General features: G+C 35.9%; 1 protein-coding gene across 13 annotated transcripts in view; it reads left to right on the plus strand.

Annotated features, from left to right (window-relative positions):
- The window catches only part of LOC119507882 (ankyrin repeat and KH domain-containing protein 1), a 178,688-nt gene that overhangs the window by 38,657 nt on the left and 119,013 nt on the right, over positions 1-21,018 (plus strand). For all 13 annotated transcript variants that reach the window (XM_037801129.1, XM_037801128.1, XM_037801131.1 and 10 more), the window contains exons 2-5: positions 8,325-8,478; positions 14,984-15,140; positions 16,150-16,297; positions 17,027-17,174. In XM_037801129.1, coding sequence (XP_037657057.1) covers positions 8,325-8,478; positions 14,984-15,140; positions 16,150-16,297; positions 17,027-17,174 — 607 coding nt within the window. The remainder of the gene's footprint in view (positions 1-8,324; positions 8,479-14,983; positions 15,141-16,149; positions 16,298-17,026; positions 17,175-21,018) is intronic.

Genomic DNA, 21,018 nt, shown 5'->3' on the forward strand with positions numbered 1-21,018 from the left:
TGTCAGAGAATATTTTAAGTTCTCCCTCATATTTGAAGGACAGTTTTGCTGGATATAGGATTCTTGGTTGGTGGTTTTTCTCTTTCAGTATCTTAAACATATCGCCCCACTTCCTTCTTGCCCCCATGGTTTCTTTTGAGAAGTCCACACGTAGTCTTGTCAAGCTTCCTTTGTGTGTGATGGATCGCTTTTCTCTTCTGCTTTCAGGATTCTCTCTTTATCTTTGACGTTTGATAATCTGATTTTTAAGTGTCTTGGTGTAGGCCTATTTGGATCTATTCTGTTTGGGGTATGCTGCGCTTCTTGGATCTGTAATTTTATGTCTTTCATAAGAGATGGGAAATTTTCTGGTGACATATGTGACTCTGAGCTTCTGCCCCTTTTCCCGTCTCTTCTCCTTCTGGGACACCAGTGACACATACATTCTTGCTTTTTGTTTTGTCCTTAAGTTCCTGGAGACGTTGCTTGTATTTTTCCATTCTTTTCTCTATCTGTTCTTCTGTGTGTAGGCTTTCAGGTGCCTTGGTCTCCAGTTCCTGAGTGTTTTCTTTTGCCTCTTGAGATCTGCTGTTGTATGTTTCCATTGTGTCTTTCGTCTCTTTTGTTGTGCCTTTCATTTCCATAGATTCTGCCAGTTGGTTTTTCAAACTTCGCATTTCTACCTTAGGTACGCCCAGTGTTTTCATTATACGGTTCAGCTCTTTCGCCGTATCTTCCCTAAACTTTTTGAATTGACTTATTATTAGTTGTTTCAATTCCTGTTTCTCAGTTGAAGTGTAAGTTTGTTCCATTTGACTGGGCCATAACTTTGTTTTTCTTAGTGTAGGTTGCAGTTTTCTGTTGTCTAGTCATGGTTTCCTTGGTTATCCCAGTCGGGTTTTCCCAGACGAGAACGGGCTCCTTTCCCAGAAGGAAGAAATATTCAGTATCTGGTTTTCCTGAGGGTGTGTCTTAGAAAATTGGTACACCCTGTGAGGCCTCAGGTCACTGTGCTTTTCTGTCCAGCAGGTGGTGCCTGTCAGCCTGTAATTCCAGACTGTTGTAAGGAGGTGTGGCCCTTGGCTGTTTTCCCCCAGGCTCTGGCATCTGGTTCTGAATGGAAGGCAGGTAGTAGAGCTGGGCCCCACCGCTTTCCTCTTAGAGAAGATAGACTCCCCTCGGGAGAGGTCATTAGCATTTCAATGGTCTGTCTCTGCCTGTGCTATCTCCACCCTTGTCTGGTCAGAGTACTGGGAACTGAAAATGGCAGAGGCTTTCTCTTCTGAGCCAAAAAAGGGACAGAAGGTTCCCTTTAGGGTCAATCTGTGGCCTCCCTCCAGCTCTCCAAAGTCAGTCGTCACCTAAAGCCTCTGACTACCTGTTGGGGATTCGTAACTTGTAGTGAGCAGTTCACACTCGCTAATAAAAACCCCATTTGGAGCTCAGCTGAGCTATATTCACTTGCTGGGAGAGAGCTCTCTAGCACCACGAGGCTTTGCAGCTCGGGCTGTGAGGGGAGGGGTCTCCTGGCTTGGATCCGCAGTTTTTACTTACAGATTTTATGCTGTGATCTCGGGCATTCCTCCCAATTCATTGGTGTATGATGAGTGGATGGTCACGTTTGTCTCCCCGCAGTTATCCCGGATTATTTACTATTGTTCCTGGTTTTTTTTAGTTGTTTCAGGGGGACAAACTAGCTTCCACTCCTGTCTATGCCACCATCTTAGATCCACCTTATGTTTTTTTGAGAGTGGACTTTCATCACTTCCTGAATGCATCTCCAAGCCCAATTTCTATTTCATTTGCTTCCTCCACCTGAAATGCTCTTACATTTTGCCCACCTCTGCTCCTATGTTCGACCACCTGTTGAAATTCTATGCATCTTTCAAAGCCTAGCTCAAATGCTGCTATTGTGCAAAGTCTTCATGGATTACTGGGACTGGAAATGATTTCTCCTTCCCAAATGCATATAATTGTACTATTTATTTCTCTACTATTTTGTAATAGTGGTTGGAGCCTTTGTCTTATTTCTTCTAGCATGTTTTTGTTTTGATGGTGCTTCGTATATTACAGGCTATCTGTAAATATTGGGAAAATGAACGGGAAACAATTGGAAATCCTTAATTTGAATTTTTAAAATGTTACAAAATATAGTCAGCCTGCATCAGTACTTTCTATAAAATAAAAATGTTAACATCTAAATACCATCTCTAATAAAAAAATTTTTTCTCACTGAAATGACAGTTTTATCTATCCTCCCAACAAGAAGATATATATTCCTGCAGATGCCTATGTAATTTCTTGAACTTGCCACAAGGTCTTTGTTGTACAAGGAGTTACTTTTCAAGGTCATTTAACAGCTAGTAGTCCACATTTATCTATGGGTATGGCTCTAGAATGACATCTTCTTTGTCTGTAATTACATGTTATAGAAGCTGTGTTGCATCATAGTACATGGCTCAATGCCAGTGGTTCTGAAGTTATAATTTGTTATACAAAATTATAGTATATCACTAGATAAGTAAAATATATCCAAGTGATTTTAACTTTGCTGTCTTTATTAGGATATCTTTCTTTTGTATCCATTGTAAAAACTCATGATCAACCATCCATGTATACCAAATCATGTAGCCCAGACAATGTGGTCCTTTGTTATAAATTTGGGAGGCAGTATAGCGTTGTGGTAAAGAGCACAGACTCTGTAGTCATACATAGCCTGGGTTTGAAACCTGACTTTGCCATTTATTAGCTATGTGACCTTGGAGAAGTACTTCACCTTTGATTTCCTCTCTCCTTATTGGTCTACAAATATGTTAACTTCTCAGGTTATACATATTTACATATTATATATTTAGGTATATAGATATGTACTCATGAGTATATATACTTGTAGCAAAATATGGATCATACTGTTTTGAATCTTGTGGTAGTCTCTTAATTTTATGAATATTTTCTTGTGCCATTAAATATACTTCAGAAATATTGTTTTTAATGCTGCATAGTACTCCATTATGTGAATGTATAAAATATATTTACCAAATTCCCAATTTTAGTTTTTCTATTTCATTTTTTGTAATTTTAATAGTTACAATGAAAAAACTTGCACATTAATTTTTGTCTAGCTTTTAGTCTAGCCTTAAAATTTTTTAAAGTATAGATTCTTTAAAGTAGAATTACTGGGGGAGAACTTAAGATAGTGTCTAGGAGAGACAGGGCAAAAAAACACCTCCATGAAAAATACTAGATGAAAGCCAGAAAGTGACCCAGAACACCAGTTCGAGCGATGCACCAGCTGGACAAGGTCTGCTAAATCCACAGGGACCGCGCACTTGGTGAAACTGGGAATCTGCCTTCTGAAACGAGTGAGTAAGCCTGCTGAATATCCAGCAGCCATGCTGCGGTGTGGGGAAGCTGTAGGTTGGCGTTTGGAGGTGGACTAGTTCTTTTTTAAAAAACCCAAAAGCGGCTGCAGATACGGAAGCGAGAACCACCCAGTGAAGCGCGGCAGGAATTGGCTGTGCAAACACCTCAATATCTGCTGTGGATGATAGCCTTTCGCGCACCCGCTGTTAATTGTCTCAGAGCGAGGAAGGCACAGGGAGCCAAAAGGGGAAAATAACCGTGTCCCTTGCAGCCATTTTCCCAGCAGGCTGCGAACGCTTCTGCCCGGCACCGGAGCCACAGCCTACAGCCATGCCAAAAAACCCAGTGTGACAGGAAGTGTTTCCAGCATCATGCACATACGCCATAATATCAGGAGTGGACAAATAGCCTTTCGTGCACCCACAGCTAATTGTCCCGGAGCTGGGAAGGCGGAGCTGTGCAAAATGGGAAATTAACACGCCCCGTATGGCCATGCTTACAGCAGGCTGGGAACGCCCCTACACAGCCCAGCGGCTCAGAACTTCCCTTGAGGGACGGCGTGCACTTGTGACGTAGCACAACCTTCCCTCAGCAGAGGCCCTAGAAAGGCACGGCTTGGAAGAGGGACCCACTCGGAAATCCCAGGGACTATACGCCAATACCAAAGACTTTTGGGTCAGCGGCAGAGACAATCTGTGACGAGACCGAAATGAAGGTTTAGACTCTTGCAACAGCCTTAAATCTCCAGGGACACCTGGGAGGTTTGATTATTAAAGCTGCCCTCCCTCCCTAACCTCTCAGATACACGTCCCACATCCAGGGCAGACAGCACCAATAACACACCCAAACTTGGTGCACCAGTTGGACCCCACAAGAATCAGACCCCCACACACCATAAAGACAAAGTTGGGGAGAACTGACTTGAGGGGAATAGGTGACTTGCGGACGCCATCTGCTGATCAGTTAGAGAAAGTGTACGCCATCAAGCTGTAGAGCTGACAAATTAGAGATTCAGCTTTGAATAATCCTACATATCCTGAAAGAACCCTATCAAGTAAACCAAATGCCAGGAGGCCAAAAACAACAGAAAATTTTAAAGCATATGAAAAAACCAGACAATATGGATAACCCAAACCCAAACACCCAAATCAAAAAATCAGAGAAGATACAGTACTTGGAGCAATTAGTCAAAGAACTAAAGACAAACAACGAGAGCATGGCACAGGCTATAAAGTACATGAAGAAGAGCATGGCACAGGATATAAAGGACATAAAGAAGACCCTAGAAGAGCATAAAGAAGAAATTGCAAGAGTAAATGAACAAATAGATGATCTTATGGAAATAAAGGAAACTGTTAATCAAATTTAAAAGATTCTGGATACTCATAGTACAAGCCTAGAGGAAGCTGAACAACGAATCGGCGACCTCGAGGACCACAGAACGGAAAATGAAAGAACAAAAGAAAGAATGGGGAAAAAATTGAAAAAATCAAAATGGACCTCAGAGATATGATAGATAAAATAAAACGTCCAAATATAAGACTCATTGGTGTCCCAGAAGGGGAAGAGAAGGGTAAAGGTCTAGAAAGAGTATTCAAAGAAATTGTTGGGGTAAATTTCCCAAACCTTCTACACAATGTAAATACACAAAGCATAAATGCCCAGCTAACTCCAAATAAAATAAATCCAGATAAACCCACTCCAAGACATATTCTGATCAGACTGTCAAATACTGAAGAGAAGGAGCAAGTTATGAAAGCAACAAGAGAAAAGCAGTTCACCACATACAAAGGAAACAATATAAAACTAAGTAGTGACTACTCAGTGGCCACCATGGAGGCAAGAAGGCAGTGGCATGACATATTTAAAATTCTGAGAGAGAAAAATTTCCAACCAAGAATACTTTATCCAGCAAAGCTCTCCTTCAAATTTGAGGGAGAGCTTAAATTTTTCACAGACAAACAAATGCTGAGAGATTTTGCTAGTAAAAGACCTGCCCTACTTCAGAAACTAAAGGGAGCCCTACCAACAGAGAAACAAAGAAAGGAGAGAGAGATATGGAGAAAGGTTCAGTACTAAAAAGATTCAATATTGGTTCATTAAAGGACAGTAAGAGAGGGAGGGAAAAAATTTATCTGACAAACATAAACCAAAGGTTAGGATGGCTGATTCAAGAAATGCCTTCACAGTAATAACATTGACTGTAAATGGATTAAACTCCCCAATTAAAAGATATAGATTGGCAGAATGGATCAAAAAATATGAACCATCAATATGTTGCATGCAAGAAACTCAGACACAGGGACACAAAGAAATTGAAAGTGAAAGGATGGGAAAAAATATTTCATGCAAGCTACAGTCAAAAGAAAGCAGGAGTAGCAATATTAATCTCAGATAAAAGAAACTTGAAATGCAAGGATGTTATGAGAGACAAAGAAGGCCACTACATACTAATAAAAGGGGCAATTCAACAAGAAATAACAATCATAAACATTTATATACCCAATCATGGTGCCATAAAACACATGAGACAAACACTGGCAAAACTAAAGGAAGCAATGGATGTTTCCACAATAATTGTGGGAGACTTCGACACATCACTGTCTCCTGTAGATAGATCAACCAAACAGAAGACTGATAAGGAAACTGAAAACCTAAACAATCTGATAAATTAATTTGATTTAACAGACATATGTAGAACATCACATCCCAAATCACCATGATACACATTCTTCCCTAGTGATCAAGGAACTTTTTCCAGAATAGACCATATGCTGGGACATAAAACAAGCCTCAATAAATTTTAAAAAGTTGAAATTATTCAAAGCACATTCTCTGACCATAGTGGAATACAATTAGAAGTCAGTAACCATCAGAGACTTAGAAAACTCAAAAACACCTGGAGGTTAAACAGTGTACTTCTAAAATAAATGGTTTGTAATGTAGAATGTAGGGAAACTTGCAATAGAGAGCAATTAATGAAGGGGGGAACGATAACCTAATAAGAACAGATAAGCTATCGTGGGTAAATTTAACATTCTGGGAATGCCCAGGAATGACTATGGTTTGTTAGTTTTTGATGGGTATGTTAAGAACAAGTTCACAGAAATGTTGCTATATTAGGTTATTTTCTTGGGGTGGAGTAGGAACATGTTGGAAGTAAAGTAGTTATTTTAGGTTAGTTGTCTTTTTCTTACTCCCTTGTTATGGTTTGTTTGAAATATTTTTTTATTGTATATCTTTAAAAAAATTTTTTTTGATATAGTGAATTAAAAAAAAAGTTAATTAAAAAAAAAACAATGAAAAAAATATACAGAGCCCCCTTGAGGAACTGGGGTGGAGAATGCAGGGGTGTTGAGCTTCCCCATCTCAATGGTTGCTCACAGACATAGGGAACTGGTGGTTTGATCGGCTGAGCCCTGTACCACGGGACTTGCCTTTGGCAAGACTGTTGCTGCAAAGGAGAGGCTAGGCTTGCCTATAATTGTGCTTAAGTGTCTCCTCCCGAATGCCTCTTTGTTGCTCAGATGTGGCCCTCTCTCTCTAGCTAAGCCAACTTGGCAGATGAAATCACTGCCCTCCCCCCTACGTGGGGTCTGACACCCAGGGGAGTAAATCTCCCTGGCAGCGTGGAATATGACTTCCGGGGAGGAATCTAGATCCGGCATCATGAGATGGAGAACATCTTGACCAAAAGGGGGATGTGAAAGGAAATGAAATAAGCTTCAGTGGCAGAGAAATTCCAGAAGGAGCCAGGAGGTCACTCTGGTGGGCACTCTTACACACAATATAGACAACCCTTTTTAGGTTCTAATGAATTGGAATAGCTAGCAGTAAATACTTGAAACTCTCGAACTACAACCGAGAACCCTTGAATCTTGAATGCAATTGTATAAAAATGTAGCTTATGAGGGGTGACAGTGTGATTGGGAAAGCCACATGGCCCATACTCCCCTTTATCCAGTTTGTGGATGGATGAGTGGGAAAATGGGGGGGAAAAAAAGAAAAAAAAAGTACCCAGTGTTCTTTTTTACTTTAATTGTTCTTTTTCACTTTAATTTTTATTCTTCTTGTTTTTGTGTGTGTGATAATGAAAATGTCAAATATTAATTTTGGTGATGAATGCACAACTATATAATGGTACTGTAAACAATTGAATGTATGCTTTGTTTTGTATGACTGCATGGTATGTGAATATATCTCAATAAAAATGAATTTAAAAAAAAGTAAAATTACTGGGTGAAAGGGCATGAAGTATTTTAATGCACATTTCCAAATTGCTTCACAAAAAGGTTGGGCATATTTTATTTGTGAAGAAAACTAGAATTGATTTGTCATTAGAGGTTTCCATGTTTATTTTTGTAAGGTAATTTTGTTTATACCGTTTCTTCATTTCAACATTTATTGAATACCTATTATGTACCTGGTATTCTTAGGCCCAGAGGATAGAGCAGTGAACAAACAGGTATTTTTCCTATATTCATGAAACTTTCCTGAATATAAGATTCCAGATATTTGGTAGTGAGTTGTCTGTTTTCTTATATTTAAGGGTCAGAGTTGAATCAGTTGTTTAGAAGACAGGAAAAACTGTATCTTAATGACCTAGGTATGCTGTCTGGTGTTTTTATTTGTTTTTTATTTAGTTTTCTAGTGTTTTTACCGTCTAGTCCTATCTACATCTTCCTAAGGATTATGTTCATGTACTCATTTCACTTAAAAAAATATTAGTTTTTTAGGCTCTGTGCTGGAAGATACAGAGTTTTCTAGGAAATTTTAGTCTAGTGTGTCTGGGATATACCTGTAGTCATGTCTGAAGATAAACAGTATGGATTTTCCCTCAAAGTCCCTCCCCATAGCCCCATGTTTCTACAATAATTTGTTTGGTTATATTTAAATTCCATGTCAGAAATATTATCTTAAATTTCAGATATTCTAACCATAATATCAGTTTCATGGATATTGCATCTTTAATTCATAAACAGGTTGAATCATTTATTTTGGATCAAGAAGATTTGGATAACCCAGTGCTTAAAACAACATCAGAGATATTCTTATCAAGTACTGCAGAAGGAGCAGACTTACGCACCGTGGATCCAGAAACACAGGCACGACTAGAAGCCTTGCTAGAAGCAGCAGGTACTTTATTTTTTTCTCTTTTCTGTCTCTTTAAAAGTCTGTATCTCTATACAAAATTATACAAGATTACCCCAAAAGTATATTATACAAAATTTGAAATCTCTTTAAAATTTATTATGTAGTTTTTTATTTCTGAAAGAAAATGTTCATAGTTTATATTTAAAAATTCTTGTTTGAAATTTTCAATGAGTGATTTTTGGTCTCAACTTTTAATATTTTTAAGGTATTAGATAGTCATCTAGTTATTAGCAAAAACCTATCTGTCACCAATTACATTATAAAATAATAATGTGGGAGATAAATTTAGTTCATCAAATTATGAATCTTTTTATCTGAGCAGATTTAAGGAACTCTGCATGCTATCACTTGTTCATTTTAATCTATATGTAACTTAATTATAGATTGTTTTTACTTAGAAGTTATTTAAATGTTAAAATGAACGTTAAATTGGTGTAAAATATGCCAAGCTATGTCAACTTCTTGTAAGGTAGAAAAGAAAAATCTGTAATAAACATGTTTTCTCAAAATAATATATACTTATCAATATTTTATATTGTATAACATTTCTTTATTTGGTATACAAAGTTTCCATTATATTGTAATGAACACTTTTTATCTCTTTAAATAATTTGTTTTGAGAAGGAAGTTAACTTTTTCTAATCTTTGTGTCTGGCCTTTGAGATCAGTGTTCACTTCGTATGGCACTCTCTCTTTATTTACTTATTTAATATAAATATTTGTGCACATTACACACAAGAATTTAATCCAGAAGAATTTATAGCTTATTTTTTTAAAGTAGTGCCTAGAAACTTGCTAGAATACCATTATATACCTTGTCCCATGTTAAAAGCTATTAAAATACAGAAAATTCAAAATAAGTTAAAATGTATATATAGAAAATTTCATTCAGTTTCTGGTAACTTTAATAAATATTAAAAATAGGAAGGTATTCAGAAAAATCACAGCAGCCACTTAACGTATTTCGTATTGAAGGAAGAAAAACAGTGTTGTATTTCATCAGTTATTGACTTAGGGAGAAAGTAATAAATTTTTAAAAATGAGTGTTTTTATATTGTTCTTGGAAAGAAATAGGTATTATGTTAGAAATAAATTCATGTGGTATCATTTTGTTAGTCTTTTAACTTTGTCATGTTATGGAAAAGCATAGATAAAAGTTGTAGCAGATTGACTTTTTAAAAAAAAATTAGTAGCTTAAATAATTACATTTACTTTGCTCATGAGTCTGTAATTTGGGCAGGGTTCAGTCCAGAAAGTTCATCATTGCTACCCAGTTCATCTCTTGTCTCTTTTTGAAACTGATAGGAACTTAAAATTAGATGGAGCAAATTGTTTAAGTGTCTAGCAGAAGACTCTTGTTATAGGATAGGACTAGTAATTTTTTTAAAAATGTAAAGATCGTTTAGTTATTACATTTGGTGTCCCTCCCTTCTGGTCTGGATTTCTTGTGAGTCTCTAATGGTGATAAGATTTCCTGAAATGGGAATACTATGGTCACTTTTAATTTTTATTTTTAGAAACTTTGGAACTTTATTCTTATTTTGCTTAGAGCAGAGAAAGATGAGGAAATAGGTATTTTTCTTCCTCCAGGCTTCTCTAGACTAATTTCCTTTCCTTCCCTAGACCTAGCAGTGTTTACTGGTGGTATTTACATTTTTACTCTCTAGTTTAGACTGAGACTTCATTTATCTTGTGACTACTATTTCATGACCCACATAATTAAGGGTTTTAAACTCATTTCTCTTTCTTTGGGGCACCTCATGAGTCTCACTCAATCCTGACTCTTCTGGTGCCTTAAGCATTTTTCTTTTCCCATTTTCTCTTTTGGTTCGTAGTAAATCTGGGATACTAAAGCCTCTTAAGCAGCAAGATACCTTAGAATTGCTTGTTTTCCTATCAATATTGTTAGAAAATAAACCTTGGAAATAATGATTTTTGGTCTATCAGGAGGTATCAGAAACTGTTGAATTTTTAAATTTTGCGTATTTTGGCATTTTAACTGCAGATATTGTTGGATGTGATTTTGTGTTCAAAAAAATTATCGTGTCTTTAAAAATGATAAACTCTTTTCTAAGACCTGTACAAGTCAGTTATTTAATGAATACTTTTTCTTTTTGTGCTTCACTATTTCATTTACTTTTTGGTCAATGTGTTAAGTTTATAACATTTTAGAAGAATTTTTAGACTTATGTTTGTGGGTTTTGTTTTTTTTTTCTTAAGTGTTGGAGCATTTTATTTTATTTTTTTAGAGAAGTTGTGGGTTTATAGAAAAATCATGCATGAAGTACAGGGTTCTGATATACCACTCTATTATTAATTCCTTACATTGATATGGTACGTTTGTTACAATTGATGAAAGTACATTTTTTTAAAAATTCAATTTTATTGAGATATATTCACATACCCTACATTCATCCACAATCAGTTGCTCACAGTACCATCATATAGTTGTGCATTCATCACCACAATTTTTGAACATTTTTATTATTCCAAAAAAATAAAAATAAGAGAAAGAACACCCCAAACATCCCATCCCCCTGTTATTCATTTAATTTTTGTTCCCATTTTTCTGCTCATCTGTCCATACACTAGATAAAGGGAGTGTGAGCCACAAGGTTTTCACAAGTGCATAGTCACACTGTGTAAGCTACATAGTTATACAGTCGTCTTCAAGAATCAAGGCTATTGGGTTGCAGTTCAGTAGTTTCAGATATTTCCTTCTAGCGACTCCAATACATTTAAAAACTAAAAAGGCATATCTATATACCACATAAGAATAACCTCCAGAATGACCTCTCAACTCCATTTGAAATCTCTTGGCCACTGAAACTTTATTTTGTTTCATTTTTCTTCCCCCTTTTGGTCAAGAAGTCTTTCTCAATCCCACAATGCTGGGTCCAGGTGGAAACACATTTTTATAATTTGTTCTACTAACTATATTCCTGGTATAGCTTAGGGTTCACAGTGTTCTGTTGGTTTGTGTTTTTAATTATGAGAATTATATGAAATATAATTCTTTAAAAAAATTTTACTGTGGTAATGTACAACATAAAAAGTGCCGTTTTACCAATTTTTAAGTGAACAATTCAGTGGCGTAAATTACATTCACAATGTTGTACAACCATCACCACTAGCCATTACCAAAACTTTTTCATCACCCCAAACAGAAACTCTATACCTATTAAGCAATAACTCCCCACTCCCCCATTTCCCCCACCCCTGTTAACTAATCTGCTTTCTGTCTCTCTGAATTTACCTATTCTGGATATTTCATATAAATGGAATCATACAATATATAGTCTTTTGTATCTTGCTAATTTCACTTAGCAAAATGTTTTCAAGGTTTATCCATGTGACAACATGTAGCAGAATTTAATTCCTTTTTATGACAGAATAATATTCCATTGTATGTATAGACCACATTTTGTTTAGCCATTCATTTATTGATACACACTTGGGTTGTTTTTGCCTTTTGGTTAATTGTGAATAATGTTGCTAGTACATTGGCATACAAGTATCTATAAGTCCCTGTTTTCAATTCTTTGGGGTATATACCTAGAAGTGGAATTGCCTGGTCATATGGTGTTCCAGTTTGCTAATGCTGCCATGTTGCAAAATACCAGAAATGGATTGGCTTTTATAAAGGGGGTTTATTTGGTTACAAAGTTACATTCTTAAGGCCATAAAATGTCCAATGTAAGACATCACAAAGGGTACCTTCACTGCAGAAAGGCCATTGGCATCTGGAAAATCTCTGTTAGCTGGGAAGGCACGTGGCTGGCATCTGCTTATCCTAGGTTGTGTTCCATCTCCTCTCTCAGTTACTGTGCGTTCTTCAAAATGTCACTCTCAGCTGCTCTAATGTCCTTTGTGTCTGTGAACTCCTTTATATGACTCCAGTGATCCAATTAACACCCATCCTGAATTGGCGGGATAACACCTCCATGGAAATTATCTGATCAAACGTTTCACTCACAGTTGATTGAGTCACATCTCCATGGAAACACTCAATCAAAGAATTCCAATCTAATCAACACTGATACATCTGCCCCATAAGATTACATGAAAGAACATGATGTTTTGGGAGACACAATATATCCAAACCAGCACATAAGGTAATTCTGTTTTATTTTTTGAGGAACTTCCAAACTTCTCCACAGTGGCTACACCATTTTACATTCCCATCAGCAATGCACAAGTGTTCCAGTCTCTCTGTATTCTTATCAACCCTTGTTATTTTCCATTTTTTTAAAATAGCCATCCTAGTGGGTGTGAAGTAGTATTTTATTGTGGTTTTGATTTACATTTCCATAATGTTGGATGATATTGAGCATCTGTCATGTGCTTATTGGCCATTTGTATATTTTCTTTGGAGAAATTTCTATTCAGTTCCTTTACCCATTGTTAATAGTTTCTTTGTGAGGTTTAATTCTTGGCACTATTTTAATTGAAACACAATGAAGCTGAAAATATCTTTTTCTTTAAGATTCTTTAAGAATCTTTTTCTTTAAGATTAAGAAAATTAAGACTTTTAAGATTTTATATTAAGAGCTTTTAAAATTGTTTTCTAAATTTTCAAGTAACATATTATAAAATAGCTAAAGCATTGTGAAATGTATTAAGTAGATTATAAAGCCTTCTCAGTGTTAGGGGTTTACATCTACTTCCAGACTTGTTTTCTTGTGGTATAAATGTATGTGTATGTTTGAACATACATAATTAAAAAGAATAAAGAGGGATCATATTATACAAAATCTATTATAATTTTCTTTTTATCACTTAATTTATTGTGGGCATACTTCCATGACAGTGTATATTGACCTTTCTTTTAAAGGATTATATACTATTCTATTGCTTGGATGCGCCATAATTATTTTAACCAATTCTTTGTTGAGGGATATGTAGGTTATTTTCAATTTTTCACTATCGCAACTAATATTGTAGTTTGTATCTTTGTATAGCTATAACTTTTCTTACTTGTGCAAGTATCTTTGTAGGACAGATTCCCAGAAACTGTATCACTGGGTCAAAGCATACTTGCATTTAAATTTTTGATAACTATTGTCAAATTGGTTCCCCAAGTTTGTATAGGTACATATTCCTATCAGCAGTTTTTGAGAATGCCTTTGTCTTCAATCTTAATTTTTTTTGTCAATTTTATAAATGAGAAATAATATCTTACATTTTAGTTTGCTTTCATTTTATTTTTAGTAAGCTGTGTGGTAGCTCTTTATAAATGATGGTGTAAATCCATTGTCTGATTTTGCATGTGTGATCTTCCCCGTTTTTATTTTGCTTTAATTTTATTTATGGTGTCTTTAATTGTATAGAAGTATTTACAAAATTAAATATTTTTAATAGCAAATTTATCAGGCTTTTACCTCATAGCTTTTGGGGTTTGGTCTCATGCTTAGAAAAGCTTTCCTTACAACAGCACTAGGAAAATACTGCATAATTTAATAGTACTTTCTGGTTTTATTTTTTACATTTAGATCTTAATCTACCTGGTATTTATTTTTGTGAATGGTGTGTGTTAGGGATCTTTATTTTTTAATGGATAGCCAATTTCTGCCCAGTGTTTGTTGAAAATAAACACTGATCATTTCACAAATGATCTAGAATCATTTTATTGTCTCTAATCTGTATCCTTGATAGAATTACCTTTTGTGTGGGTGTGTAGGTATCATACCGTTGTAGTTTGCAAAGCATCATAATACATTTGATATCTCCTTGGACAAGTCTTCCCTTTCTTTTTTTTTTTTTCAGTTCTCTAAAATTTTATTGACTATTTTTCTGTCATTTTTCAGCAATGAAAGGCAGTGATTATATCAACTAAATTTTCTGTCAAAGTGATCACTGACTCCTAATTAATCTAGAGAAAAAGATTTTATTGTCAACTTAGACATCTGATCGTCCTTCTAGACTGTGAGCCTCTCAAGGACAGATGCTATGCCATATTTTGTTTTGTCTTCCCAGTGACTAGAACATAATAAGCACATAATAAATATTAAATATAAGAATGAACTTATTTTAATTTAAAATGTTGCACCAGAAGATGGTTCTAAGTGGATATTCAACCAAAGGAAGACACTGTTGGGTTGTTTGTTATGATATTACAGAATATCCCTTCATTACTACTGAAAACAGTAGACAGATGTGATCCTGTACTAGAAATTTTATTGTGTAACTATATACTTTGAGAGAAATTTCACTCATTTGATATAGTAAGCACCATATTAAGTCATATTTGGAGTTAGATAGCAAACAAATTTGTGTTATGTATAATAGAAACATGGAATGATTATGCTATGACCTTTGTCATAGTGGCAGAATTAAAATTATCAGCCTTATCTTTGACTGTTATCCTTATCTGTGAAGACTATCCCATTTCTTTGCCCTAGATAAAGTGTTTAGAAATGTAATTACAATTTGTACTTGTATGCTTTTTCTTCCCCTGCACTGCCTGGTTGATTGACACACATTGAAGGAATTGGCAAATTGTCAACTGCTGATGGTAAAGCTTTTGCGGATCCTGAGGTACTCCGGAGACTGACATCCTCAGTTAGTTGTGCACTGGATGAAGCTGCTGCTGCACTGACGCGAATGAGAGCAGAAAATAGCCACAATGCAGGACAAGTAGATACGTATGTGTTTAATGACTTCAAATGGGTATTAGTCATATTTTTTTTAGTGGATTTTTGGGATGTAGCAGATTTTGATATATTTTTTGGAGGTACTATAAACTTTCGCCGAATGGATCTTAGCATGAATATTAGATTTTAAGTGGGTATATAAATATGTATATTAACGGCATATATATAGGTGGATATTATATTTGTATTTTGTATTCACCTCCCTATTTATTGAGCATTCTTTGGAATGTACTATACTAGAGTCTGTGAGAAATTCAAACTGAATAAGCGCTCGTTTCCGTTTCTAAGGAAGTTCTAAAGGTTATAATAGTAAACTCTAATCCGATTGCTTGAGTAGTAGTAAATGGGTTGCTAATGCAGTTATCTCATTGCTTCCTACACAGATATGGTCTGTGGACTAGCAGTATCAGTACCACCTAAGAACTTGTTAGAAATGCAGACTCTCAGGCCCCACCCAAAAGCTACTGAATCAGAATATGCATTTTAACAAGAAACTCGGGTGATTTGTATTCACAATTAAGTTTGGTACTCACCTATCACTCTGCAGTAAAATTGTTTAGATTTTCACCTTCAGTGTTACTAGATAAAATTTTAAGCCATAGGATTATATCCCAGAAAATCTTTGAGAATCTTTACATTAAATATACTGTTCGAGGTAATTTGTAAGGAGACGCTAGTAGAGTTTAAAAACTTGCATCTAACGGTTTAGAAACTTTATTTAACTTTTAATATGACAATTTGCTAGAACATTTTGAAAGATAAAAACAACAGATATTTTTCTATTCACTTACTGTCTTTCTGGCTTGGTTGACATACTTGAATATTAGAGTCGCAAACAAGATGCTCAGCCAACAGATTGTTCACACAATTTCTTTCTCTTAATATATCGACATTTCTATGTATGATTAACTCTTTATACTCTTTATATTTAATGTAATTTGTTATCATTGGACCCTGAATCTTTCTGTATCATTTCATTGTTGGATGGTTTTGTTTTTAGTCGCAGTTTGGCAGAAGCTTGTTCAGATGGGGATGTGAATGCTGTTCGTAAATTGCTAGATGAAGGCCGAAGTGTAAATGAACATACAGAAGAAGGAGAAAGTCTGCTGTGTTTGGCTTGTTCAGCAGGGTATTATGAATTAGCACAAGTAAGCAGAAACAATCTTTAGTGATTAAAATTGTGGAAGGGTTTTGATAGTTTATTTACTTTTATCACTTATATAAGCAATTATAATTAGAGGCCAAGGCCTTTCCCCCTTCTCTTTTTGCAATAGGTAAAATAGAAATAAATGCAAAATTAATTTTGTTACTTGTGCATATAGCTGAGCATGGTCCATTTTTCTGCCATTTGAGACTTACTGAAAGCTAATATTAATGAATAAGTAAGTTAGAAATAATAAACATGTTTTGAACTTGTTTTTAGAAATAATGTACAAACTTTAATGGAGAGTAGTGATTTTCATTGCATCCAGATTATCCCAGTTCTTTTAGTTTTCTGAACTATTAGAGCAATATTGGGAAATAGCCATGTTTTTCCTAATTAGTTTGTCTTCTGGCTGTAGTTCTGCTGCCCTCTTGCTGTATAATCTCAAGCATACCACAAATTCTTTGATAAGAGTAGTCACATTTTATAATAGGGATGATTAATGTGATTACCTACATTATTAAAGGTTAATATGCAATGCTATTGTAAAATATAGCATCTAACCTGGCATTTTGAGCAGTCAACACTGGCATATTTTCCCAAAAGGTGATTACTTCTGTTTTTCCCTTACACCTGCTCTAAAAGATTATCTTCCCAGATTCAGTATATTCTCTAGAAATGTATTAATAATAAAAGCTGACAATTTCTTTCTGTGTGTATATATGTTTTAAAGGTATTGCTTGCTATGCATGCTAATGTTGAAGATCGAGGGAATAAAGGAGACATAACTCCCCTAATGGCAGCTTCCAGTGGGGGCTATTTAGATATTGTGAAACTGTTACTTCTTCATGATGCAGATGTCAACTCCCAGTCTGCAACAGGTATGTAGAGAATGATATGTTAATTGGAGGAAAATAACTTGATATAATTAATCATAACCTTAGACATAAAAATTTGACTCCTAGGGAAAACCAAATTGTAAACCTATAGAAAAATCTTAGTGCTTTGTGTAGAATCTCTGAGTAAAATACAAATAGTTTGACACCAAAAGTCGTTAGTGAAAACTTAGATTTTGTTTGATTGAGTTGGATAATTTTTCTTATGGGGACACTTTCTTTTTTGTCAGAATGATGTGAAGTACATAAAGAGCCAAAATATAAACTGTGTAATTATTTCCTTTAGATATACGTAGCTCCCTTGACTTTAAATTATAGAATAACCTGAAAGTATTTACCCTTCAGGGTTTTTCATATCTAGTATAATGAATGCATTTACTAATAAGATATTCTTGTGGCTGCATAGAAGCTACCCTAGCAAGGACTTTTTTGGTTATTTTTGCTTTCCATAATCTGAGGCGGGAGGAGCCTTGGTCTCCTGTGTTGAGGTACAGGTACAATTTTGGTAATGAGTTTCCTCAAACTTAATTTATTCAATTGTGAGGCAACCCCATTTTTTTTTTTAATTCAGTTTTATTGAGATATATTCACATATCATACAGTCATCCGTGGTGTACAATCAGCTGTTCACAGTACCATCATATAGTTGTGCATTCATCACCGCAGTCTATTTTTTGAACATTTTGCTTGTACCAGAAAAAGTAAAAATAAGAGCAAAAAGTAAAAGTAAAAAAGAACACCCAAACCATCCCTCCCCACCCTATTTTTCACTTAGCCTTTGTCCCCATTTTTCTACACATCTATCCATATACTGGATAAAGGGAGTGTGATCACAAGGCTTTCACAATCACACTGTCACCCCTTGTAAGCTACATTGTTATACAATCTTCTTCAAGAGTCAAGGTTACTGGGTTGCAGTCTGACATTTCAGGTATTTTCTTTAGCTATTCCAATGTATTAAACCTAAAAAGCAGTATGTATATAGTGCGTAAGAATGCCCACCAGAGTGACCTCTCTACTCCATTTGGAATCTCTCAGCCACCGAAACTTTATTTCGTTTCATTTTGCATCCCCCTTTTGGTCAAGAAGATGTTCTCAATCCCACGATGTCACGTCCAGATTTGTCCTGGAGTCATGTCCCACATTGCCAGGGAGATTTACACCCTGGGAGCCAGATCCCATGTAGCAGGGAGGGCAGTGAGTTCACCTGCCAAGTTGGCTTAGCTAGAGAGAGAGGGCCACATCTGAGCAACAAAGAGGTATTCAGGAGGAGACTCTTAGGCCCAATTATAAGCAGATTTAGCCTCTCCTTTGCAGTATTGAGCTTCATAAGGGCAAGTCCCGAGATAGTGGGCTCAGCACACCAAACTGCCGGTCCTCGATGTTTGTGAGAACATCAGCAGCAATCCAGGTGAGGAAGTGCAACACCTCTGCCTTTCCCTCCAGCTCCTCAGGGGGGCCCTGCATATATATTTTTATTCTCTGCCATATTACTTTGCGATGTGTCACTATTTCACACTAATCTATACAAACCTACCAGTTCTCACTTCCTATTCAAAGTTCCACGTACTTATGGTATTTGAACAAACTATGAGTTAAATTGTTTAGGAAATATAGATCCTGTACCAACTAAACTTCTCTTCCCTTGGTCTCATATGGAAGTTGAAGTTTTAAAACACAGCCAGTATCATCCTTTACTCTTTGGCCTGATTTGCCCTAGTCCTAACCACATCTGCTTCATTCATATCTCTAATTGAAGTCTGGACTCTTTTTCAGCTTCTTTAATAGTTGCTATATGCGCTAATACTGATATTCATATCTGCCAAGTTCTAGCTCTGAGTTTCAAGTGTCACACAGATACCCAAAGTTCCAGGGATTGATCAGGTTATACACAAAGGGATCAGCATCTTGGAATCTGGAGATAGCCATTACAATTCAGGAATAGATGTGACTGCTGTAAAAGCTTACAGTCTAGGGATCATTACCGTAAGTGTTCTCCTGATAAGCTGTGATCTAAGATTCAATTCTGAGTTTATGTATTGTAGTTAGTCCATATTGGTGAGGCATTATAGTGTTTGCCTTTGTTTCTGGCATAGTTCACTCAAAATGCTGTCTACAGGATCCATTCACCTCCTTGCATTTCTCACAGCTCAACTCCTTCTTGCAGTTGCTCTATATTCGATTGTATGTACATACCACAGTTCACCGTTGTTTCTCAGTTGATGTACCCTTAGGCCACCTCCACTCATAGGCAACCCCATGTTTTAAAAAATATTTTTCATAATGAAAGTTTGTCAGTTTTTCATGTCATTAAATACATTTTAAATGGTGCTTAATTTATTTTTAAAATGAAGAAGACTCCCTAGAAGACATTACAGGCCATTTTGCTGACCACTTGGTCTTTGTTGTAGTAATATGCAAAATATATGAGAGGGTAGAACAGTTGAATTCTAAACAAATTGGTTCTGAAATGATAGTTTTCTAGCTGAACCTTTAAAACAGTCCTCTTTCAGTCTGCCATGTTAGATAGTTAAACCAACTCCCCATCCCTTTTAATAAAATGAAATCCCTCAAAATCAGGAATGAAGTGACAAACCAAGTGGTAATGCCCTTTTTTTTTTTTTTTAACTTTCCCTTCTTTTTTAAATCAACTGTATGAAAAAAAAGTTGAAAACAAACATACAATAAAAGAACATTTCAAAGAGACCATAACAAGGGAGTAAGAAAAAGACAACTAACCTAAGATAACTGCTTAACTTCCAACATGTTCCTACTTTACCCCAAGAAAGTTACCTAATAGAGCAACATTTCTGTGAACTTGCTCCTACTATATCCATCAGAAATTAACAGACCATAGTCATTCCTGGGCATCCCCAGAACGTTAAATAGCTTATCTGTTCTTCTTCGATTATTGTTCCCCCTTCCTTAATTGCTCTCTATTGCTAGTTCCCCTACATTCTACATTATAAACCATTTGTTTTACATTTTTCAAAGTTCACATTAGTGGTAGCATATAATATTTCTCTTTTTGTGCCTGGCTTATTTCGCTCAGCATTATGTCTTCAAGGTTCATCCATGTTGTCATATGTTTCACGAGATCGTTCCTTCTTACTGCTGCGTAGTATTCCATCGTGTGTATATACCACATTTTATTTATCCACTCATCTGTTGAAGGACATTTGGGTTGTTTCCATCTTTTGGCAATTGTGAATAATGCTGCTATGAACATTGGCGTGCAGATATCTGTTCGTGTCACTGCTTTCCGATCTTCCGGGTATATACCGAGAAGTGCAATCGCTGGATCGAATGGTAACTCTATATCTAGTTTCCTAAGGAACTGCCAGACTGACTTCCAGAGTGGCTGAACCATTATACAGTCCCACCAACAATGAATAAGAGTTCCAATTTCTCCACATCCCCTCCAGCATTTGTAGTTTCCTGTTTGTTTAATGGCAGCCATTCTAACCGGTGTTAGATGGTATCTCATTGTGGTCTTAATTTGCATCTCTCTAATAGCTAGTGAAGCTGAACATTTTTTCATGTGTTTCTTGGCCATTTGTATTTCCTGTTCAGAGAACTATCTTTTCATATCTTTTGCCCATTTTATAATTGGGCCGACTGTACTATTGTCATTGAGTTGTAGGATTTCTTTGTATATGCAAGATATCAGTCTTTTGTCAGATACATGGTTTCCAAAAATTTTTTCCCATTGAGTTGGCTGCCTCTTTACCTTTTTGAGAAATTCCTTTGAGGTGCAGAAAATTCTAAGCTTGAGGAGTTCCCATTTATCTGTTTTCTCTTTTGTTGCTTGTGCTTTGGGTGTAAAGTC

This window comes from Choloepus didactylus, chromosome 13 (assembly GCF_015220235.1).
Source record: "Choloepus didactylus isolate mChoDid1 chromosome 13, mChoDid1.pri, whole genome shotgun sequence".
Classification (NCBI taxonomy): domain Eukaryota; kingdom Metazoa; phylum Chordata; class Mammalia; order Pilosa; family Megalonychidae; genus Choloepus; species Choloepus didactylus.